The sequence below is a fragment of the Balaenoptera ricei genome, chromosome 20 (genome assembly GCF_028023285.1).
Source record: "Balaenoptera ricei isolate mBalRic1 chromosome 20, mBalRic1.hap2, whole genome shotgun sequence".
Lineage (NCBI taxonomy): Eukaryota > Metazoa > Chordata > Mammalia > Artiodactyla > Balaenopteridae > Balaenoptera > Balaenoptera ricei.
The window spans coordinates 13,956,745-13,981,719 of NC_082658.1; the positions used below are offsets into that span (position 1 = coordinate 13,956,745).

The window sequence follows — 24,975 nt, forward strand, 5'->3', positions numbered from 1 at the left end:
TTTATTTTGCTCATTGTCATTCAAAGGTATTCAGCTGGATGTTCGTTTCTGATCTTGAGTTTTGGTTAAAGGAGTCCTCTGGTAAATCCCTCTCCCTTACTTCCCTCCAGCTCTCTGAAAGTGAATCCCTAATTATAGGCCACGTATGAGATTTACTAGATGAAATCAGCAGCTGTGGATATGACACCAGACTCGCAAAAAATCAACACACTGTTGCCATAAAAAGCCCAATTGTTAATTGCTTCTTTGGCATCTGGCTATAACAAAAACACCCTTTCGCTGTTTAATATTCAAAGTAAATGTACTGGAAAGAACATTGGGCTAGAATTAGGGGAGGCGGGGATTCTTGTCCCAGCTCTGTTACCAAGTGCCCGTGGTTTGGGGACAAAACATTTCATTCTCTCAGGCCTCAGTATCCTTATCCATAAAACCGAGGGTATGAAGTCAAATTACCACTTCCAGTTTTAAAATCCCATTCCGCGTCTTGAAAATACAGCACACTTCTCATACCCATGTAGCCTTTTCCCAAAGCTCTGTTTCACGAATGCCTGATATCATTTTATAATTTTGTGGTTCGATCGGGAGCCACACGTGAATTTAAGTGTCTGCATAGTTTTCACTTTGCAGGCAATACTTTTCAGGTCTTATTCAGAAGTGAAGTTTGCTGTGAGGCCCCACAACTCTTTTAATTGCTTTGGAAATGCAATCTGCCGGTGTTCCACGTTTAATATTACAGAGTCTTACGTTATTCTTGAGATGTCTGGAATCTACACCAAGATTCTAGAATAGGTATCATTTCAAGATCCACAGTGGCTGGCTGAAGGAACAAGCCGAGGCTAGCCCATGAATCAGGGACTCACGTTGGGGAGGGGAGCGTGGGGTGCACCCAGCCGACCCAGGGGCCTCCATCTTCAGGCTTCTCTCAGGCCCAGTGCACAGGACCTGAGACAAGTGAAAGCAGCTCAGGCCACGGCCACACTTCCTTGTTGACTGGGTCCTTTGTCTCTTGCATGTCTGGGTTGCCAGGAACTTTGCCCTCTTGCTTTCAACTGCTCGCTGGCCCTGCAACTGTCCTTTATTTACCCAGTTGCTAACCGGAGTAGGATAACCTCCACTCAGGTTCACGAGGGTTCACCTGTGTGTATTCTGGTCGGCCACAGCGTGGAGGCCGTGTCTTTTAAGCCTCAAGATAGTTGTCCGTGTGCTGATAATCATACTCGTCACTTGCCTCTTGCGGGAAAGTCGAAGGGCAGGTGGGAGAAGAAACCAGCTTCCCCTGTTTGACTCCAGCTCTTGTATTTTAAGTTGCAGGAACTGCTTGGCAGCCGTACATTTCCTTGTGTATAGTTTTCAAGGGTGTAGCTAATTGTATGAACTTTCGGTGAGTTCTGGGAAAAAAGAAAGCAGCATTCCTTCTCTTCGTCTTTGGAGATCCAGTTATTGCATCTGTTTTGGAATCCATTTGATGCTCCTGTTTTGTTATCTCTTGCTGAGTAACAATTCATCCAAGAATTTAGTGGCTTAAAACAACAGTGTATTAGTTCTCACGATTCTGCCATCTCGATTGGGCTTAGCTGGGCAGGATCTTCTGTTCCTCGTGGTATATGCTTGGACTGAAATATCAGAGACGGCTTTTTCGCTCACGTGCTGGCTTCTTAGCTGGAACGAGCGAGCATCTCTCCACATGGCCCTCCACATGGCAGGCTTGGGCTTCCTCACAGCATGGTGGTCTCAGGGTGATCAAGCTAGATTTTTTACATTGTGGCAGACTTCCGGTTCCCAGCTTCTCTTAAAGACCTGAACTGACACAGTGTTCACAGTGCCACATTCTTTTGGTCAAAGCAAATCACAGACCAGTCTAGATTCATGGGGAGGGGAAGTAGCTTCCACCTCCTACAGGCACAGTGAGGGAGGGAATTGATGGGGGCCATCTTTGGAGATTACCTCCCGTAGTCTCCCTGGTGATATATCTCTTCATTTACTGGCCTTCTCTCTTTGTTCTTTTTTTTTTTTTTTTTTTTGGCTGCGTTGGGTCTTCGTTGCTGCGCGTGGGCTTTCTCTAGTTGCGGCGAGCGGGGGCTACTCTTTGCTGCAGTGCGTGGGCTTCTCATTGCGGTGGCTTCTCTCGTTGTGGAGCACAGGCTCTAGGCGTGCAGGCTTCAGTAGTTGTGGCTCGCAGGCTCAAGAGCGCAGCCTCAGTAGTTGTGGTGCACGGGCCTAGTTGCTCTGCAGCATGTGAGATCTTCCCGGACCAGGGCTCGAACCCGTGTCCCCTGCATTGGCAGGTGGATTCTTAACCACTGCACATTTTGTGGTGTAGGAATACAGGTCAGGCAGGAATTAGTCCCATGGTCTTAAACATCACATCTTTTACCAGCAATTCCAGGGTGCTTTGGAAAGGCATTGCTATCTCTGCCCTGGACTGTAGGGCTGAGCTCAGAGGCTTCATTGACTGACTGCCTTGGGAAGTACAATAATGGCCAACATCAGTTGAGCACTTGCTATGGGCCAAACTCTATGCTTATGCCTTTTTCATATGTCATGTTATTATCATAATCTTTCTAGGCCTATGCACATAATCTCAGTAGCAGTTTCTGGGTTGGTCCAGGTGATAAAAATATAGCTTGGCAAAGTTGGTACCAAAGATTCAAAAATGCTGCCCACACTCAAGTCCCTCCCTCCCCAGAAGCACTTATTTCCTTGGGGTAGTTATTATGCATCCTTCTTTCCTTACTCCCTTCCAGAATCCCTTTTGTCACTTCTGTATTCCATTAATTATATATGTGTCCCACTCTGGTCCCTGTCTACCCCCAGACCCACCATCTTCCTGCCATTGATGCAAGTAAGGAAGGACCCTGGAGGGAAGTCAGGGAACAGAGATCATCCAAGTAGAGCTGAGTCCATTCTCTGAGTGGAGGGAAGCGCCCTGCAATCACACACGGACCATACCTTTCAGACCACACATGCACCTGGTGCCCTCCCACAACCCCCAGGGCAAAGACCCCTGGTTGAGGGGAAGCATAATGTAATACCTGGTTCTGTGCCTGCCCACAGTGTGCATTCAGCAAACACACTTAGGATAATGATTTTTTTTTTTTGGCTGCATTGGGTCTTTGTTGCTGCACGTGAGCTTTCTCTAGTTGCAGCGAGCGGGGGCTACTCTTCGTCGCGGTGTGCGGGCTTCTCATTGCAGTGGCTTCTCTTGTTGCGGAGCACGGGCTGTAGGCGCGTGGGCTTCAGTAGTTGTGGCTCGCGGGCTCTAGAGCGCAGGCTCAGTAGTTGTGGCGCACGGGCTTAGTTGCTCCGCAGCACGTGGGATCTTCCCGGACCAGGGCTCGAACCCATGTCCCTTGCATCGGCAGGCAGATTCTCAACCACTGCGCCACCAGGGAAGCCCCAGGATAATGGTTATTATAGTATTACTTTATGCAAGAATATCAGCAGGGAGTTCCCTGGCAGTCCAGTGGTTAGGACTCCACAATTTCACTGCCGAGGGCACGGGTTCAATCCCTGGTCAGGAAAGTAGGATCCCACAAGCAGCACGGTATGGCCAAAAAAAAAAAAAGAATATCAGCAAACCCAGAGCCAGTGCACACCCTGAAAAACCCTACTGAGGTAGTAGATAGCATTTTTTATATTTCATTTATGTATTTTCATAGCTTTATTGGCATCTAATTTACATACCATAAAGTTCATCCATTTAAAGTGTTCAGCTCAATGGTTTTTAGCATATTTACAGAGTTGTGAGCCATCACCTTAAATCTAATTTTAGAGCATTTTCATCACCTCAAAAATAACTTCGTTCCCATAGCAGTCATTCCCCATACTATCTCCCTCCCCCGGCCTTAGGCCACTAATCTACGTTTTCCATAGATTTGCCTATTCTGGATATTTTACATAAATGGAATTAGACACTGTGGCTTTTGGTGACTGGTTTCTTTCACTTGGCTTCCCTTATTCACTTATTTCATGTAAAAAGATGGTTGAACTTTTAAGTTATCATTTCTCTGATTTTTTTTTTTCTCCAGGATCCTAAACACTTCAAGTCAGAGAAGACAGGACGGGGCCAGTTAAGGGAAGGCTGGAGAGATAGTCATCAGCCCATCATGTGTTCCTACAAGCTGGTGACTGTGAAGTTCGAGGTCTGGGGGCTTCAGACCAGAGTGGAACAATTTGTACACAAGGTAAGTAAATGGACAGCAGTTCCTGGGCTATGGACAAAATAACTGTCTTTGTTGTGAGCTGGAGTGTCCAATGCCCAACAGATGTATAAGCGCTGAGCCAACACGAGGTACCTGCATCTAGAAAACCCTGTTTTCATGAAAATGCATTTTGTCTACTGTTTAATTTTCTTCCACTAATAGATATCTTACACTTTATCTCTCATTCTGTGACCTCCATGTCTTTTGGGTGAGTATGTTCAGGAAGTTGGGCTTTCAAAATATACTTCTCTCTTTGTTTGGCATCAGGCTAATCTAGTTCCAGAGAGAGGTACTTGTACTTGGTCCTTGGGTACTTGGGTTCAGACAGAAGCACAGGGTTTATCTGTATGTGCAGTTCCCCCCAAGGATAGTTCTCACTCAAAAGATCCTGCAAATGTAGACACCTGAGGTAGAAGTTGCCCCAAGAGACAGAACAGGAAATCCCAGTGGTCCCATTAGATGGTGTACCCCAGCATTTCTGCCCTTTTAATAATTCTACTACCAAAGAATTATTAACAACCTCAAAACACAGATTTCAATTGTATGCCTACTTTGACTAAACATGTTAATGTTGTAGCAGGAACCCATTTGGAGTGATGATTTAAGTTTGTTAGGGGCTTCTAACATAACTCTTATCCGCATGGAAATTAATGGGAAATACAGTGTTGAGCATTGCCCTTTGTAACTCCTATTTTCATGAAAATAAATACTACCCAAGTTGTCTCTACATTCCAGATAGGCTGGATATCTGTTTATTTTTCCACTCAAAAACTGATAAAGAATAGCTTTCTGAAATTCTTTTGGGGGCACTGGAATTTAACCTTAATGCACTGAGCTTTTTGTTACTTAGATGGATTTATCTACTGAGCTTGGGGGGGCGAGTTGACAATAAAATGTGTAAATCTTGAATTTGGGTCCAAGAAAGAGATTGAACTTGGGCTCCTGATAATAGCAGACCCTTGAGCAAATTTGAAGCAGAGAAGTGTACTGATCTGCTGAGCTCCAGAATCCATTCTGCCCCGCCCGGAGTGGGAGCCAAGTGGCACACAGAGAAATCAAGTTCTGGGACCTCTTGTTTTCCTGCTGTGTCCCAGTTATTAAGCAGGAAGACAGTCCGGGCTCTCAGAGTAAATATTTTCCAGCCTCAGCTCTGGGTCGAGCTCCAGCTATATATTCTTCACTTCCTACAACATCCCACCTTTTGTTTTTAAACCGCAAATGATCTCCTCTTATTAGGGCCACTACCGTAGTATGTTTTATTATCTCCTCTTCTCACAAAGCATATTTAGATTGCCACAGGGCTCATTGTGTTTCTTTTCTAGTTTTGAGAATCCATTTCTTTAAAATACCTGCAAGAATTACGCTCTAGTAATAGGCATTCCCATTGCCCATTTCCAAATATAATGAAGTGTTATCAACACCCCCAAAACACACCTGCTGTGGCACATGAGCCACTAATGAGTATCTGAGGCTAGCATTTGCATGGGTTTTAAGTGCCAGGGATGCCTTTCTCTGAACACCTTTGTGTTTGAAGAATCTATTCACAGTTAAGGGGAAAAAATGTTCGAAAGCAAGCCATTAGCACATTATTGAATTCTTGTTTCCAGTAGACAGCTGTGTTGTGCTTAATGCAATAGGGTGTATTTACTGATGCCTCAATGCTGTTCTTTTGATTTCCATGAATTTGACACACTCAGTGCTCAAGTGCGTATGGCTTCATGTTGTTTCTTATTTTCATTACATGTTTCCTCCTTCTGAATTACAAAAGCCTCACTAGATATCCAGAGGCCTGGAGTAATATAAACACTTCATTATGAAAGCTTCCCTTGTTTCTGCAAATTCACTGAATTAAAATCCTTCATTTATTGAAACATGCTTGAACCTTCTACAAGAGGTTTTTGACAATTGCTAGATTTGTTTGGCAGGAAGAAAGGAATGTTGGAGGGAGAGCGTTGAGTATCTAAGAAATGTAAAAAGGCATATTTACAGAAGACAAGAAAAGAATACCATGAAATAAAAGCACATAAATGGTATGACACACAAACCCTATAGAATTATTTTTCTTAGTCTTCTGTTGCCGTTATGTGTCACCATAAGAAACAATTTCATTCCTTTTGTCTCCAGTCAAGTTCATTATTCCCATTATGTTCTACTCTGGTTCAGGTCTCTTATTTCATCTCTTTCAAGAATAGTTGACTAAACTGCTCCCCCCCCCCCTTTTATTACATGAAAATCAAGCCTAGAAAGATATTTACTTCTCTTGAATCCCACACCTTCAATTATTTTTTTAAAAAATTAAGCAATATTTAGGATACTTCATTAGAAAAGAGAGAGTTTTAAGTGCTTTTGGCTTAGAAGTGACTTGCTACCCGGACAAATGTTCTTGATTTCCAACATTTATGACCTCCCGGCACCAGTGTGACGCACCCTTCCGCAAAAGAAAAGTAGAACCTGTTTTAGGTAAAGATAAATGAAGAGAAAAATCTCAAGGTGATCAGTCCTAGAGATTCAGTCCAGTCACTGCTGTGTGACTGCCAAGTCGTTTCATTAGTGTGAACAACCTCCAGCCCAACTTTTAAATAAGATAAAGAGATTAATTTACAGCAAGTGTATGGACACCATGGAAAGGGCTGAGAGTAAGTATGTCAGCCCCTAATTGTCATCACATATGGACAGAGGGATGGAGAAATTTGTAATTGCCAGGATTCCAAGAATTGGGAACCATCCCTTTTCCAGATAGTTTTAATCAAACCTGGTATTCTGTCAAACATCCTTCTTTTGCTTTTTTAGGTGGTCCGAGATATTCTTCTGATTGGACATAGACAGGCTTTTGCATGGGTTGATGAGTGGTATGGTAAGTCAACTTCCCCAAAATCACTCATAGAACAACTTCATAACATGTTGGCTTGGTCTTTCAGTCCATCTGGCTTCAGCTGCTACCTAGAAAGACAACAGCAAAGGCAGGGCTATTGCTTCCTGTATTGGAAACAGCACTGTCCATGGGACATAATGAAGAAGAATGTCATGATAGAAGTTTGGTCTAAAATAACCACAACACTTAGTTATTGACTAAATAGGGCCTCAGTATGTTTGATGCTTGCATACTTGATAATGCAGGGCTCCATAATTCTCTGTTGGATGGGCTTCAAACCCATCCTAATTTATCCCAAACTTCAAGATCAGTGCTGTCTGAAGCATCATATCAAGTGAAAGCAGTCCTTTGATTTAGAGACTACTGGAAACACTCCCTCACCAAAAACATAAGGACTCTGTAAAAATTCAAGGACAAAGGCATTGGTACCCCCTTATTTCTAATTGAGACTATTGTTCTGGCTTTTTTTTTAATGCTTTGGGAAGAATTAAACAAGTTCTGTATATTTCCAGTAAATGGAAAGAAACAAGGTTTGTTTCATCCCATGATGGATGGACGACCCTTCCCATATCCCCAGTGCTATCATTTTGTCCATGTGAATCCTTGACATTCCCAGAATCAGTCATCGGAGGCTAGTGTCCTTGACTATAAAAAGAAACAAACACACCCAGTTGGTGACTTGGGTCGTATCTGATTGCCTAATGAAATGCCCTTCTCCTTGGCCTTTTCCTAAGTCACATTGAATTTGTTCTCAGCGTAACCTAGATTGCATTTTGGTGCCTTTCTGTCATTGTTCCACCAATCCCTTCCCTTCTCTTAGCAGAAGGTATCAAATTTGAAGTGAAAAGTTACATTGGACTGAATGGGCAAAGACAGTGATTGTTATTAATGTTGTTAGCTGTTTCTGACCACATTTTAAAAGAGAGGGTTCTGTAGGCTATGGGAGTGCTTTTTTTTTTTTTTTTGCACAATTTTCCCAGATCCACATCTTCCGAAAAGCAAATGCATCTTTGCATCTTCCTGGGTTTGCTCAAATGCAGACCTCTGGAAGAGACTCTTTGGAAAGATCATCATTTGCTCTCTCTTATCGCACATACCCCCAGGACGCCGCTCACAGGCAGCCGCATTGTCACACCTCCTGAACGCCTATGTGTGGTTGTCTACGGAGAGACAGGGGGAGGGAGAGTCTCCTGTGATTACTTCCCCAGATCGTTAAACAAATCTTTTTGGTTGTTTTTTTCTGGAGAACGTTTCTCAGATTCTTAGGAGGAGTACAGACACCCCAGAGGTTACGAGTTGCTGGTCTCCCCCAGCTTGCACTCCCCACGCCCCCGGCATCCTTGCCGCCGACACTAAAGGAATTTCAAAAGGTTCTTCAAATAAGAGGCTCAAAACTGGTGAGAAGTTTGGCAAGGGAACAGAGGCCTGAAGGGCCAAAACTCTGCCACAGTGAAGACCAAGAGACAGGGCGCTTCAGTAGATTTCTCCTGAGTGCCAGGATGCCTTAGAGGACTTTTGGGAAAAGGCAGCATCGAAAAGGGTGGCCACGCCCCGATTAAGAGGACAAAACACTGCAAGCCTGTTGGTCAGAAAAGAGAATTAGAGTAGAGGCAAGATACAGAAAAAGAAAATGTGGGCGGGAGTCTAGTAAGGGAACGGCTGGAGTGCAGAGGATGGGGGCCGATTCTTTTCCATCTCACCCGAGCCTGCAGCAACGAAGAGACTTAAAGACTTTTAGTCCAAAAAAAACCCACAAAACTCAGACTATTACAGGGGCCCAAAGCTAGAATAATGCATCAAAGGAAGACCTTTAAGATGAGAACATCTACTTAAGATGGGTAAGGTGGAGACAGGAATTAACTCAGGGAGTCTACTGACAAAAAGCCCTTTCTGTATCTGAGTGCAGAAAAAAAGCGTGTGGTTTAGCAGATATAGATGGTCAGGGCACCTTGTACTCCCCAGAGAAGGCATCCACCCACTATATATACAATCCTAGCCTCAACCAAAACAAGCAGCCTTTTCACTCAGCAAGGGGTCTGAGAACCACCCCATCAATTTCATGTAAATTACTGGCATCATTGCCCCCAGCTGAGCTGCTTGCCAGGAGAACAGTAGCTCCTTCATTACACAGATGCAGACACTCAGTCAAATAAATGAAAATAGCCCTGCCCACAGCCCCTTATTCAAGGTAATGCTGCAGACTGCAGGCTTTTCAGGTAAATGGCTGTGTCACGGCCCACCAGAACAGACCTTCAGTTTTGGGTACCTGAAGTTGCTTATTTTTCTTTGGTCTCTACAGGCTCCGTGAGGCTCTCATGGTAAACATGGAAAAGGTTCAAAGTAAAGAAATCCTTTCCTATAGCTTATGGCACTTATTCTGCAAGTGGGCCTGCCACATCAGCATCCTTGGGGTACTTGTTACAAGTTCAGATTCTCAGACCCCGCCCCAACCTACTGAATCAGATACTCAAGGGGTACAGCCCAGCAATCTTGTGTTTTAACAAGCCCTCCAGATGAATCCGACGCTCAGTAAAATTTTAAGAATGACTTTAAATCAGATTAGATTGAAGGGACAGTTTAATTAATTCAATCCAAATTTAATTATACTAGAGAATGGTAGATGTCTTCAGGGCCAACTGCTAAACTCTGATGCCTTGTAAGCATTAGAAAAAAGGCGCCCCTTCTGGGCAGGTTCCGCAGGTGCTGTTGGCTTAGGGCTGAATTTTAGCTCCATTGACCTCCTGGGCTGTGTGTTCCTGCAGTGCCCAAACCGGACACCCTTATCCACTGGCAGCCCTGGATGATCTCCTTCTCCCTGATTAGACTCACCACCTCCAGTGCCTAATTAAGAGTAAAAAAAAAAAAAAAAAAAAAAAAAAGACACTGTAGATGATGGTGATCATTTCTTGCCCAAGGATTAATTTTGTATCTTTTCTGAATTTCAGCATTTGACTGTCAAATAACTATTTCCCAAAACAGATTTTATTCTGCTCTTGTACATTGTAAAGTGTAACCATTTCCACTGCTGGAGGAATTGAGTTTGTCTTTCAAAGGCTTGATTGGTCTTTATCCATGAGCCTTGGGTGTCTCCTGCATGACTGCAACACTAATCAGAAGAAACAACTGCACATTTCAGAAGATGGGGTGAAAGGGGAGGTAGATAAAAATAGGCAGCCCAGCTTCACCAAAGCATGGTTTTGCTTCACAAATCTGACAGTATTTTGAGAGAGGAACACAGAGGGTTTCCCAAGGGAGGTTGTGATTGAGTGGAACCTCATGAATCCTGACCCTTCTAAAAAAGTAGAGGGGGTAGCTCTGGCTAGTATAGATGAAACTCCCTCATGAAAGTGACGTAGAAATCATTCTGGAGTCCTCAGAGCAGCCTAACAACGAGAGAAGCAAGCTCAAGGTGGAGAAAGAAGCCAGCTTAGGGACCAGCATTAGCTGACTGAGTTCACCAAGCCAGCATTTTCCAATGGCCTCAGGTTTCCTGAAACATGAACTTGAGTGCTGTGGCCCTTATGCAACATTTTGTGTGTGTGTGCTTACCTTCATTTTTCTGGGGAGAGAACCCATTGCTCTCCATCACATTTTCAAAGGGATCTGTGATGCGCCCTCCTCCACCTCCCCAAATTAAGAACTATGGGAAAAAAATCACAACTATAGATTACAATTCTAGATCTTAGTGGTCTGAATTACATGGAAAGGGTATGCACCAAGCCTTGAGGATTGGCTACTTTCACTACAAAAAAGTAAACTATTAAAAAAAAAAGTAAACTGTTTATAACAAGCATCTATTGAATTTATAACCATTTTAAAGAGTTTAAAAAAAAAAAGCACTTCCCAAAGCATGGCCACCATTCTCCTGGAGTCAAAGGTGTATCAAACCTAATTCATGATTGCTGGAGCTTCCTCTGACCAACCACTTGTTTAAGACTTCCATTTTGACTTAGAGAAAAAAAAAAAAAAAAAAAAAAAATTACTTCTGTGTAGGCTGAGGAGCCTGGAAATGGAGAGAAAACATTTGTAGAAGGAAATAAAATATAATGTGCCATTGGACAGGTCACTGAATTAGGGTATATGGCGCTTTATTAAAATTGTCACTGCTGCAGCTGTGCAGTACAATGAAGGAAAATCCCTGCTTGCAGACATTTTGCTCCATGTCATTTGCAGTTTCTCTGTAGGTTCAAATGACTTCTATCCTAAAGGCTTTTCAAATATACAGTCTTGCCTCCACTTCCAGTGAAATAAACCTGCCTTCTTTAATAAAATGATTGAAAGAAAATTGCCACCAGAAACAAAGTTGAAAGACTAACAGAAGCTATCTGCAACATATGTAGCCAACAGAGGACTAATATCTACAGTATATAAATCAAAAATCCAACAACTCAGTAGAAAAAAAGGTAAAGAACATGAATAGGTAAACCATGGAAAAAGAAATGCAAATGACCAATAACCTCACTACTAATCACAAGAAACGTAATGAGAACAACAAGAAGATATGACATTTGCCCATCTGATAGCCGAAGTTTTATAAAGAGTGATAATAATCCAGTTTTGGATAGGTGGGAGAACATACTAACGGTTTCTGTAAAAAAAATGATAGTGATAAGTACGAATAACCTGTGACCCAGTAATTCCACTTCTAGATATTTATTCTTGAGGAATACACATGTTCGTGAATATAAATACAAAGCTGTTCAGTGTAGTGTTGTTTATAAGAGCTAAAATCTAGTCTCCATGTAAATGTCCATTAGCAGAAATATGGTCAAGTAAACTATGATAGACTCATGCTATAAATATTGTGTGTAACAGTTAAAAAGAATAAGGTAGTTCTCTACATACTGGTATGGAAATAGTTTTTTTCCATTAGTGGAAAAAGCCAGAATAATATGTATCGTATAGTATACTATAGTATGATTCCATAAATGTGAAATTAAATGAGACTGTGTGTAATAGTAACATACACGTGAATTCATAGAAAAAAATCTGGCAGTTATCTCCAGAAGGAACAGGATTGATAAGGGAAGTTAAAAGGAATTACTCTGTTTTCTCTGTGTAATCCAGTACTACTTGAATTATTTCTATGGAAAATAATTCATGCATTACTTGAGTGATTCAATAAGTAAATAATAACTGAAATCCGCATTTTATAACAAAGCAGAAAATAGTTGAAGCAGACCAAGACTCATACAGAGGTATATTTTGCTTAGTTCATGGTTTAAGAAATTGAAGAAGCTTCTCAATTAACAAATCCCCTGAATCCAGAGCTTCTTTGACGAAGCTGAGCTGGTGGTAGAGAAAAGGGTTCTACCCAGGCCAATTCAGTGTGACCTCTACATGCTGGGACAGAAGTCTGGGGTCTGCTTACTCTCCTCACCTGAGGGAGGGCGAGAAAGAGAAGGACAGAAATGGTCTTGCAAGAGGGCAAAGACAGAAAATCTTGAGATGAAGAGGGCATTTATACCCCCAGATTATCAGTCACACTCTGATAGCCAAGTGTCAAAGATACTAGGATATGCCTTCCTTATCAGAAGAAATTTGGTACTAGTTCCAATAGTCTCTTAAATCAGGGAGTTAGGCCAGTGTTATTTAAGAACACTTCATTTAAGAAACTTTACTTAAGAAAAGTAAATTGTGACCTTTCAAATCTATAAAGTAAGGGATGATTATTGATCAGTTTATTGCAAAATAATTGACATATGATTCCTTTGAGTTTCTCTGATACACATAAGCATTTGTCTGCTGGGAGCAAAGAGATCTGAACCTAAACTGTGAGAAGTCACTCTGATCATTGAAAATCAATCAGTAATGAAGATGAATCATCTCCAAAAGTATAATCTGTCATTGTGTGTGTGTAATTGAATTTACTAAAAAATTGGTTCATGTGTAGATTTTGAGGTAATATACTTTGCCGAAGCAAGACATAATGCATTCTACCAGATAACCTGAATAGGAACATTTTCACTTGATTAGGCTTTCCATAAATTATTGAGGAATATTGAAAATGTTGACATCATTTCCATAAGCGTGTATGGTATGCAGGGATAGTTCAGAATTTAGACAAAAGTATTGGGTTGGCCTAAAAGTTCATTTGGGTTTTTCCATAACATCTTATGGAAAAACCCAAATGAACTTTTAGGCCAGCCCAATATTTTCCTTCAGCATTGGCTGGGACCAAATTATCATCATCTTTTAGAGAACTACTAGAAATGTTCTTCGGTTTTTTTTGGTTTTGGTTTTGGTTTGTTTTGGCCATGCTGCTCGGCTTGCAGGATCTCAGTTTCCTGACCAGGGACTGAACCCAGGCCACGGCAGTGAAAGCACCGAATCCTAACCACTAGGCCACAAGGGAACTCCCTAGAAATGTTCATTCTTATGTGGTCTAATTGAGAGATTTTTTTTTCTTTTAGATGAAATTTTCTGCAACTTTGTTTCTTAACTCTTCATTTTAAGAAAAAAGGGATCATGCTTCTAGAGTAGGCAAAAATTCTAGAAAAGTATATCTTCTTACCTATTTGCAAATTGATGGTATCCATCTTCTAATGACCCCAAATAATCGATTTTAAAATAATGTTCTCTTTTTCTTTCTTACAGAAGTAATGCATATTTGATGTAGAAAATTTAGAAAATACAGATAAACAAAAAGGAGAAAATGAAAATTACCTATAATTCCAACTCCTCAAAACAATCACTGTTAACATTTTGAAGTGTACCCTTTCAAAAGTCTTTTTTAAATGTATATAATGCTTTTCTGGCAAAAAATGATTTCTTTTACCTCCAATTTTTTATTTAACAATATACCAAGGACATTTCTCTATAGTGTTAAATATCCTTCTGCATCATTTATAACCGCTGCATAATACCATCAGGCCCCTGAGTTGTTTTCAATTTTTCACTATTATGAACAAGATAATAATGAGTATCTTTGTTATTAAATCTTTTTTCACATCCATAAAAATTGAGATATCTTTGAAAGCCCATAGTCACACAGTTTAAGCCCCTCTCTTAACATTGAGCTAATTAAAGATAAAGAATGATTTCCTTTGAGATTCACTAGAACAAAGAAATGAAACCGCCTTTGTTTTTGTTTTCAAAATTACTGGCATGCCAGCGAGGGGGGAAATAAAGTGTCTAATGAACATATGTATAAAGAAATTTCTTTAAATTTTAAACTTTTAACTTAAAATGACCTAAGTATTCATACCAGGTGTATTTGTGTTTAAGAAATTTTGATAACCAGCCATTGAAATTAAAGTGATTGTATTGAAAGGCTGTTATTGTTAACTAAGACGCATTTGTTCAATCACAAAGCAGCATCTCTTTACTGCTTTCCAGTTACCTTGATTTTCTAAAAGAAAAGCATGCTCTTTGCTTGGCCAGACTGCTGCTTAGCTTTCTTGATACTTACATTGCTTATGGACAGCATTTTTGCTTAACGGTTTCGGGGTGTGGAGGGGGACCATCAGCTAAATAAAATAGCCCAGGTGTGGATTTAGAGCTGCCCTCCATCTTGGCCGCAAGACTACACTGAATTAATTCATAAACTTCTGGCAAGTCTGCCCTTCAGAACTGAAGAGACTCTCACATGACACACATGGATTGATATAAAAAGACACCAGACCACATGATGCAGGAATGACTTAAGGAAAAATTGCAGCTGTAAATACCCACTCTAAATCCCCACCAAGCTAACTAGTGACCAAGGCGGTAGCTTGATTAACCAATTGTTGTGCATGTACCATTCATTGTAAAGAGTCATGAAGTTAAATTCTGCCGTGAGAGTGACAGAAGAATGCCCATCTGGGGAAACTGCAAATAAAATTTTGTAAAATAATGAAGGAGTGGAGTGGGGAGTTGAGGATAAAGCAACAGAAGTATTTAATGTGAGACCAATTGTTATTTTTATGTGTTTCACCTATTGAAGATAACAGGTTCTTTGCTGAAGTTTTTTATCAGGTGGATTTTAGACAAGGCTTCTCAACCTTGGCACCACTGACATTTTGGACCAAATCATGCTTTGCTGGGGAGGCGGGGAGGGCCGTGCACTGTGGGATGTGCCACAGCATCCCTGGCCTCTACCCACTACATGCCAGTGGCACCTCCACCCCAGTGGTGACAACCAAAAATGTCACAAAATTGTTCCCTGTTGAGAACCACTGGATTAAGAAATCATCATTCTGAAATACTGAAAAAGTGAAGACTCAGGCCAAACATCATAATGTCATGTGCCATTTTATTTAGAGATCAGTGTGGGTGGAAGTAGTGCCAGCCATCTTTGTGCCGTTATGCTAGACTTGAAGTTCAGTGTAGACCTGTACTCTCTGACACCATGTATTCCGTGCAAAAATACCTCTCTGTGTGAGCACGGCACCAAATCTCACTGGTAGCAGCGAGCATCATTTCTCTGCCCTCTATGTCATGTCTCTTACAATAGCAATGAAAGTGTCCTTTCTGTTGTTGAATGCATTGTTGTAAAGAATCTCCAAATCTATTTTGAAAGGTATTGGAAGGTAAGTATTAGACCACACAAACCTGACCCTGTGCCTTAAAGGGATCTTCTAACCATGCTTTTAGGAGATCTCAGGCTATAGCCCTATCCACGAGCTAATACTTTCTACCCACCTAGCTCACTTTACAAGAATCACCCCTAAATAATTTCCACTCTTCTCAGTTCTAAGACTATTTTGACTAAACTTCCTTGTATTCACTCCCCCTTTGGCTGGTTTAGCTAACTTTATGATTGACTCTTCATAAAGTTAGTGAGTTCCCTGCTTTTTACTCCTCTCTTTGGCTTCTGCTAAGCTGCCTTCTTCCCCTGAAGTCTCCCCCATTGAAAGTTTGCATTTAATAACGGAAGTTGCCAACATCTTGACCTTCTTTCAGATATGACAATGGATGATGTTCGGGAATACGAGAAAAACATGCATGAACAAACCAACATAAAAGTTTGCAATCAGCATTCCTCCACTGTGGATGAAATAGAGAGCCAGGCCCAAACAAGTGTATGTAGAATTTTTAAAACATGTTGCCCACCCTTTACCAAACGTACACATAAACTGATCTTTGAAAAGACTTCAAATGCATCAATTCTCAAACTTCTACAAAAAAGCTTCGTCGCCCAGAGGCTGTTGGTGAAGAACCTGAGCTGGGTCTTAATTGGACAGTGTTACCTCTTGCTTCCAGACATTTCCATTCTTTAAAGCCGCTTGACTCGGGGGTTATTTTGGTCATAAAACCAAGAGCATGTAGAGTGGAAACACTGTGTGGCCTGCACCACAAAAGAACAGAGGGGTAAAAACGGACGTCATAAGAAAGCTAGACCATCAATGCCAGTAACTTTTAAAGACATAGTTAACACTCAGTCATTCATTTAAGTCATTCATTCTGGCTCATCTAGTATTTTAGGTTTCTTTACATTTGCTTTGAAATGCTTCCTAGGGCTCTTTATGGCTGTCTTACCCAATCACTTCCTTTTTACTTAGGTTCATGTCCAGATGGGGCTGCCGTCTATGCATACATACTGGCTGAGCAGTGAAGGTGTGGTGAGCTAGATCTAGCCCGTGACTTAAGCATCAGAGAACCTGAGGTTATTTAATGGCACATTGGTGACTGAGAGCTGACCGTACGGTGTATGCCAGCATCTTAAATATAGTTCTATCTCAATCATTCGTGCTAATGAAGAGGAGTGACAGATAACAAAGAAAAATGTAATTGCCAAGTCATTTAAATGTATCTTTGGCCAGAGCTGTGATCTCTTTGGGTGCCAGCTTGAGCCCACATGTCTGTTAGCCCCAGAATAATACACGCTAGATATTTAAGAAATTGACAGCGTAGTTATAGAAAATTGACAGATGGCTATTGTTGTAAATGCTTTAGATGTGCAAAGACCTTTGTTTGCACTTTGGAAATTTCTAGTGAACTTTTGAGAGCACGTCTTTGGAATGTGCCCTGTAAGACATATGCACTGCTATTGGATGCATGTGACTGCCCTTGAGGGTGAAATGGCCCTAACTCTTCCTCCCCATTTTGGATGCAGTGATTGGATTTGCAGACAGCTGTTTGGATCAGGAGGTGTTCCTCTGTAGGCACCGACCAGTTCCTGTAGGACTTCCCCCTTCCTCTCTCCCTGTTCTAAAGTTAGAAGTGCTCATTAAGGAAACTGTCCTTGAATTTCTATCACTTTCAATTACCTTTTCTTTAGGAGTGTTAGACACCTGTTCCCTCTCAGCTGCTCTCTGAAAGCCACTCACTATATATAAGCACCACAAGACAAAGGAAGCCAGAGGAAAGGGGAAGATGCTGGGTAGCCAAAGGACACTAAACAGTGCTTTCCTCATTCTAAGTTCTTACACCTTATTGAATTTGTTACAATATTGCTTCTGTTTTATGTTTTGGTTTTTTGGCCTGGAGGCATGTGGGATCTTAGTTCCCCGGCCAGGGATGGAACCCTCACCCCCTGCATTGGAAGGCGAAGTCTTAACCACTGGACCACCAGGGAAGTCCCAATGTGGTTATCTTTAAATGCTTACCACCATATCCCTTATTCTTTGAATTCCATCAAATTGGGGGTCATTTATTTTTCTATATTTTTCTTCTCAATCATAATGAAAAAGTTGAAATCAAGAGGCTGCTGTCCATCACGAATAAAAACTGCATGGGCGCTCAGTAAATTTAAATCATTGACCTGAGTAGAGACAAGCTAGGTTGAAATTAGGCAAAATGAACATCCATGGCCACGGGCAATAAGGAAATAAGGGTCTCCTGTTCAATTGAGTAGGTTCAATACTTTCAAGGAAGAGAACTTCTAAGAGACTCTGAACGGGAGTGTAAAATCAAAATTCTGTACTTTGGATGATTTCTGCCCCCTGCTGGATGTGTGGAGTAGAGCACTATATTCAACCACTTTTATAGAAAACCTGATTTTTCAAAGATGATATCATTTATTATAGCAGAAACATACTGCTGAGATTTTGCTGAAATTCACTGAAATTTTTCTGAGTCTCAATTTGTTTTTATTTTTTACTTTTCCTATACTTTTTTTTTTAACATCTTTATTGGAGGATAATTGCTTTACATTGTTGTGTTAGTTTCTGCTGTATAACAAAGTGAATCAGCTATATGTGTATATATATCCCCATATCCCCTCCCTCTTGCGTCTCCCTCCCACCCTCCCTATCCCACCCCTCTAGGTGGTCACAAAGCACCGAGCTGATCTCCCTGTGCTATGCGGCTGCTTCTCAATTTTGTTTTGAAATACCTCCTTTTAAAGAACTTAATCTTATTTCTGAGCATGTTTAATAGTCTTAGTATTTTTTTAAAGTGGTAAGTTTACAGGTACAGTTCTTGCTATATTCTGAATTTCATATTCTGTCAACACAGGCATAATTTTTTATTTCCTTTGTAAGAACTTTTTCCTTTCAGAAAATTTTAATAATTGTTCCCAGGAAATCCTCTTAAGGATTTTGTTTTTTGTGCAATATTCCTGGTTTGCTCATATGTTATGATATGATTCTCTCTCTCTCTCTCTCTCTTTCTCTCTCTCTCTCTCTATATATATATATATCTCCTAATGATTAATACTATATTAACTCCATAGTTAGTATTTCCAAAGGACTCTATGTTTCATACTAGTTTATGTGGTATCATCTAATGTGGTATCACCTACTAAGTTCATGGGAGAGGCCACAAATGAAAAATGGGTCTCTGGAAGCTAAAACAGATGTAGAAATCCATGGGCAGCAGATTTCACATTTTACAAGCTTTTAGGCCTTCACTGAGCTTTTTCTAATATGCCCAGTTACCTGTTTTCCCTGTTACCAGTAATAAAATTGGCAAAGGATACCAGGGATAGCCAGACTGAGAGTAATTAATAATAACCATAATAGTAGTAGTAATAATAGAGTTTCTAAGAATGAGAGAAGAGATACTAAACTATATAAAGCAAACTGGCCCTAAGAAAGAAGGCATCACTGTATTATAACACAGTGATATTCTTTCAGTATATTATGTCTAAAATATAGTAAGTGTATATAATACATTATTCACTGTAGTTACATTAGGGAAGGATTTACATTTAAAGGAATTTTTTTTTTTTTTACTTTCTCACATAATAACATTTCAGGTATTTGGAAAGTCTACACCATCTGACAATGCCTGTTAAATGAGGCGTCACTGAATTTATTTCTTGAATGCCAAATAATGCTCTTTTTTCTTTTAAATAAAATTCTCACCCATTATGTGATACTATCCTTTTGTTCTCTGCTCTTTTTCTTTTTATGTTTCCTTGAGAAATGGTTTTGTTTTTTTGGTTTGGGGATAGTTAGCAGATTTTGTTGTTGTAATTGTCATATCTTACTTGTTTTTTAAGAAGAAATAATTAAAACACAGCGTCTGAAAAATCTCAGGGTGGATACACAGTCAGGAAACAAGTAACCCCTAGAATGCAAAAAGTATATTCATTGGATAAGAGGATAGCACGTTGAAAAATTCTGATGATCTGCCTATTTACCCTATAAAGGTGAACTTATATTTTCACAATCTAAAGTGGATAACAGTATGTATCATTTTGGGGCCATTGATTGCTTTAATAATCTTCCCTCTATAGAAAAGATGGCCAGGTCTAATAATAGCTCTGCATACCATACCATACGCACAACACACAGACACACACAGCTCCGGTGTGCTTCTGTACTCTCCTGATAAGTTCTTTTTTCAGAATACTTAAAGTACTCACTGAAAAGTGCTTTGGAAAATCTTGGATGGATACTTATAAAGGAATTTTTTTTTTCAGAGGTCTGCCTCAGTCAAAAGAAAAAAATTCAGGGCTTAGTATTTCGATGATAATTTGGGTTTATAATCTGGAGAGATCCTTTATCATAGAGTTCTGATGGGTCCTTTTAAAACAGGCAGAGAGATGAATCCCTTTGCACCTCTTCTAAATACCTGCTCATTTTTTCCTTCTTTCTGTTTTTCTTCCTTTAAGACATGACAATGGATGAAGTCCGAGAATTTGAACGAGCCACTCAGGAAGCCACCAACAAGAAAATTGGCGTTTTCCCACCTGCCATTTCTATCTCCGGCATTCCCCTGCTGCCTTCCTCAGTCCGCAGTGCCCCTTCCAGTGCCCCATCCACTCCTCTCTCCACGGATGCACCAGAATTTCTGTCAGTTCCCAAAGATCGGCCCCGGAAAAAGTCTGCCCCAGAAACTCTCACGCTTCCAGACCCTGAGAAAAAAGCCACCCTGAATTTACCTGGCATACACTCTCCAGATAAGCCATGTTGGCCCAAATCAGAGTAACTTCCTAAGAATATTTCATGGGGTTTTATATTTTCGGTTTGGGGTCTTGTTTTTTTTGTTTTTTGTTGTTTTTTTTTAATAATCTGATATAGAAAAAGACTGCTTTGTCACTCAAACATGTCCCTTTGATCTCTTGAGTGTGCATGTCGTTAAGTAATTTCACCTATGATTCCTTAAGTATGCCACACAGCGTCATATTAGATGTAAAATGTAAGACTTGCAAAGGACAGAAGGGATCTTCTGTAGCCACAGCTGGATGCCAGGGAGGAAGCCTTGTTTATTGGGCATTTGATGAGGTTGGCATGGACTTCAAGAGTAAATAAGTGAAAACTTTGCACCACTGTGTTACAAGGTGTAGTGAAATAGTGAAGTCAGTTTCCTCCCATCAAACCTGAAATTCTCAAAAATATTCTCAGGCGTAACATACCTAATTGTTAAATTTTGAACTGCTCCTTACCAATACTTGAATACCAGTAGTTACTGAGATTCCTATTTGGGTTAGTCTGACTCAGGATTTGGGGCCTAATTAACTCTTTAAATTTTTTGGAAATTTTAATTATCAACATGTAGAGGCTCCAAGTGCAATTAACAATAACTTATTTATACCTTTCACAGAATTTAATAAAGATTCCACTTGTTTCTGTCTTTTAATAACTTTCCCCTTCGTGCCCTTGTGGCCTCAGAAATCTTTAAGAATTACGTGGATGAATGTGACCATAACTGTCTGATTGGGGATGGTTTGGTTTAGGAACCAAGAGGCCCAGGTGAGGCAAACGTCTTTTTTTTCTACAGGTACCAACGAACCTTGACCTATCACCTTCCGTCATCCTTTAAGATTCTCAGAATTTGCAATTAATTGAGTAGAATTCATTGACTCTTTGCCCATTCAAAGAAGTTCAAGGGTAGAGTAAGCTACCTGGACTTTAACGCTGTCAGAGTTGTCTCCCATCCCCTTCCTCATTTTACTCTTAATAACATCCAGACCTCCCTGGAACGGATTGCCCATCACTGGACCTTAGAAAAGATTGTCATTCTCTTGCTCCTTACTCGAAATCCAAATATTGGGAATGTCACAAAAGTCGAGTGAATACAGTCAAGTGGGAGGAGAAAATGAGCAGAATGGCTGACTCCTATCTGTAGAGTAAAAAGGAAAAGTGATAAAAGATGCCCCTCTGTCTAGCTTTCCTTTCTGAGAGTATTGGTAATGCAAGATTAGACTCGAGGTTGACGGGAGACAAGATCACTCACCAAAGTGGCAGAAAGAGAACTCTCCTTTGATCTAAAGAGAAGACTCTGCCACCTTCGCACCTCACTGCCTTTAAACACAGAAGGAAGAGCAAACAGAATCTAGCATTTCCTTTTGTCCTCCAAGAGAGGAAGAGAGCAAGGTAATTGGGCAACTCCAGGGCCCCAGCTAGCCTTCCTGACCATAACCTCCAACCTCAGGAAAGGGACCTTCCCCAAACACAGATTCCAAAGGAAACAACATAGACCAAGGAGCGTATCCTCCTCCTCTTACACAGCCTCTCAGCCAGTGGACCCTGCCTGCTTCTCTCTCTCAGAGCCCAGCACTCTGCCTAGTGTCCTTCCAGTTGACAAACTCTCCCAAGGTGCAGGTGCTGGTCCCACGAGCCCAGCACCAAGTGTTCTAAGTCATATGTCAGATTGTCAAGATCATTTCTTTATCTATAGGTTGACATTTAGCTTAATAAATAAATAAACCCAGAACTCAAAGGGCACCCGTTGCAAATAGCTTAGATCAACAGTGCATCTCTTCCCTAAGAATGATAGCACCATAGTAAGACACCGCCTTTGCATGGTATGGTAGCATGATTTTTGCTTGTGGGAAAACTCAGTCTTTTATCAAGACCTCTTGGACTTCTCAATGGCTCTCTTTCGACACAGTAGCACTTAACAAGAATGTTTCCCTTTGGAAGTAAAATTCTCCTTTCAGAAGACACTGACATAGTGTGTATATTTGCTTACCATTTGCAAGCTGAAATCCGGATGGGGTGGGATCGTGATTTTTGCATGGAATGAACTTATTTTGTGCGTGTTGTTCACACATCTGGACCTAGTTTTTCTGTTGATGCCATTGCTAATTTTCCATTTTTGTAAAGTAGCTTCTGCTATCAAGGTCAGCAATTCTATATGCTTTAGAAAGCTAATTTCTGGTTTCCTACTGTGAGTTTTCTTATAGCCAGTACAATACCACAGACATTACTTGCAAAACTACCACTGATAGTGTGATTCTTAGCCAACAAATATGTGTGCTCTTAAAGTATGTTCAGTTTTTCTGTCTACATGTGGTTTGTGTGCATTTTAACGGGGGGAGGGGTGCAGATATTCCTTTAGCTGCTTTGAATATTTAATCCAGTCATCACAAGGCATAAATGACTTCAGTATTTTATTTGTCTTGATTTTCAAGTGTCATTTCACAGTCTCCATACACGAATTTGTTTATTGTGGGGTACAAGCCTGCGATGAATGTGTATATAGAACATTATTAATTCCTATAAGGCTGGAAATTAAATGGCTGCATGATGGAAATTTAGAAGAAAAAAAAAGCAGAAACTTGAATTCATTAAGCATGTTTGGGGGAAGAATAGAATCTTAACTCAGTGCCTCTGTCTGCAATGTGGAAACCTTCAACCTTGTTCACCAAAACTGTATTATACCTGTATATATATAAATATAGTGAATCCGACACCACCAGTTTTAAGTCTCTGGTAGCCAAATTAAAATAAATAATCCACAGAATAACACGTATGTTCACCCGATCTTTGTCTCTCATGTTAATGGAGACCATCAAAATGACCATAAATTTCATTACTTTGGATGGACTTCAAATTACGAAATGCCCTTGTGCTTTTCATTGGCTATAGTACAGCACTGTGGCTTTGCTGTGCTTTCCCAGGATAAGAAGGCCTTGGTGTTTTTACCACATAAACTTTGTCAGAAGTCAGCTCTGAAGACCATTTCATTTTCCTACTTTTGGGCTGGAATAAGACAAAGCAAAGAAGAAGCAAAACAGCAAAGGAGTCCGTGACATTTTTGTTACTACGTGATAACCAAAACAATACGAGTTCACTGGTGAACGAATTTATAAACCCTTCTGTTTGGGTCTTGCACTTGTGTGAGGGAAAATGGCTTTAATTTATTTGGAGGTATTTATTAGCCATGTTTTTGGTTGTGAAAATAAATCTCTAAATAGCACAATTGTGTGTGTCTAATGTAGACACTTAAAAAACACAAAAAGACCCCCAAAAGTTATTATGTGGTTTTCTTCCAAGACACTGTAATAAACAGTGACCTAAGAGAATAGATTCTGACACTTCTCAAGAAATCATTTTTCCATGAAAATTTCAAGGCTAATGGATTTATGCGTATTTTAAAATTCTACTCGCCTTAGCATCTTTTCAGTGGCTCAGAGACGACACATCACTGGCTGGCATAGGTCAACAACAATTTTACTTTTCAGAAGGGCCAGAGAATAATTTACTCCATGTGTAATACGTACTCAGATAATCCAATAGGGGAAGATTGTTTAAATAGTTTTAGGCCCTTTCTGATCATCTGATTCAGTAGGCTGGGTGACGATATGCCATCTAAGCCATAATTCTTGAAATTAAAGAAAAAAAAACCAGTGACTGCACTTGATCATAAATCATATAATACTGTTCTTTCCTGCTGAAACCGAGTGTTACACAAGAGCGCGGCAATGGCATACGGAGGCAACATATACCAGATTCTTCTGTGTTCTACCTTCAAAACAATCTGTTTCATTTGAAATGTAAGTGTTTAAGCTTTTTAGGAGTTAGTGCAATAAGAGAATGTGAATATGTTGAGACCTTTCCAGATGCTGTTATTGTTATTTTGTCGTTAAGTTAACAAATGCTTTAGGATAAGCCTCTCAAATGTTTTTGCTTAAAATCGAAAGCCTGTCTGTTGAATTGCAAGTCTCCCTTCAGTTTCTGTGTGTCACCCAGGAGAGGTGCTTTGAGTTGATGTTATACCTGTGCCACTTGTATGTAGCTTCAAGTGTAATTTTTAGTGTTTACATTTCGAGCTGAGATCTTGATTAAATGAGTCAATATACCACTGCCACAGCTGAGGGACCAAGTTTTGGGATGCACAGTGTTATAGACAGCAAGCAAAGCAAACAAAATTGATCCTCACACACGCCATCCTCCTGTGTCATTTTATGGCTGTTTTGTGTTTTTTTCCCAGTTATTTATTATTGATAATAACTTACTTTTTCTTACATTCTGTTGTAAATAAAGTACAAAGCAATCTTCTTTCCAAGTGTAGCTTCCTCTCTCTCTTTCTCAGATCTTCCCAAGGGAATGTTAACTATTGGGAACTTGGGGGTTGATGGGAAAGAAGCTATCAAGGGAGAAAGAACAAGCCAAAGGCCAGTACTTAGACCCAGTTCTAGGGGACTTGTGTGCAAAGAAGCCTGGCCTGCTAATAGGCGTATGGTGTCTTCAGGGCTGGGCCCTTGGTAAGAAATGCCTGGGTGCCAGCTCTAACTATCCAGCCAAAAAATACCCAAGGTGAATATAACCCAGTGGGATACACATGCTGACTCATCCATCC

The 24,975-nt window shown here is 40.5% G+C and overlaps 1 protein-coding gene across 2 annotated transcripts in view; it reads left to right on the forward strand.

Annotated features, from left to right (window-relative positions):
• The window catches only part of PITPNC1 (phosphatidylinositol transfer protein cytoplasmic 1), a 259,809-nt gene extending 235,135 nt beyond the window's left edge, over window positions 1-24,674 (forward strand). The window contains exons 7-10 of one of the 2 annotated variants that reach the window (XM_059907374.1): window positions 4,029-4,184; window positions 6,993-7,056; window positions 15,961-16,079; window positions 20,060-20,148. In XM_059907374.1, coding sequence (XP_059763357.1) covers window positions 4,029-4,184; window positions 6,993-7,056; window positions 15,961-16,079; window positions 20,060-20,065 — 345 coding nt within the window. In that variant the 3' untranslated portion in view covers window positions 20,066-20,148. Of the gene's footprint in view, window positions 1-4,028; window positions 4,185-6,992; window positions 7,057-15,960; window positions 16,080-20,059 lie in introns of both variants that reach the window. The other variant, XM_059907373.1, reaches the window with a different exon arrangement.
• Window positions 24,675-24,975: the final 301 nt, after the last annotated feature.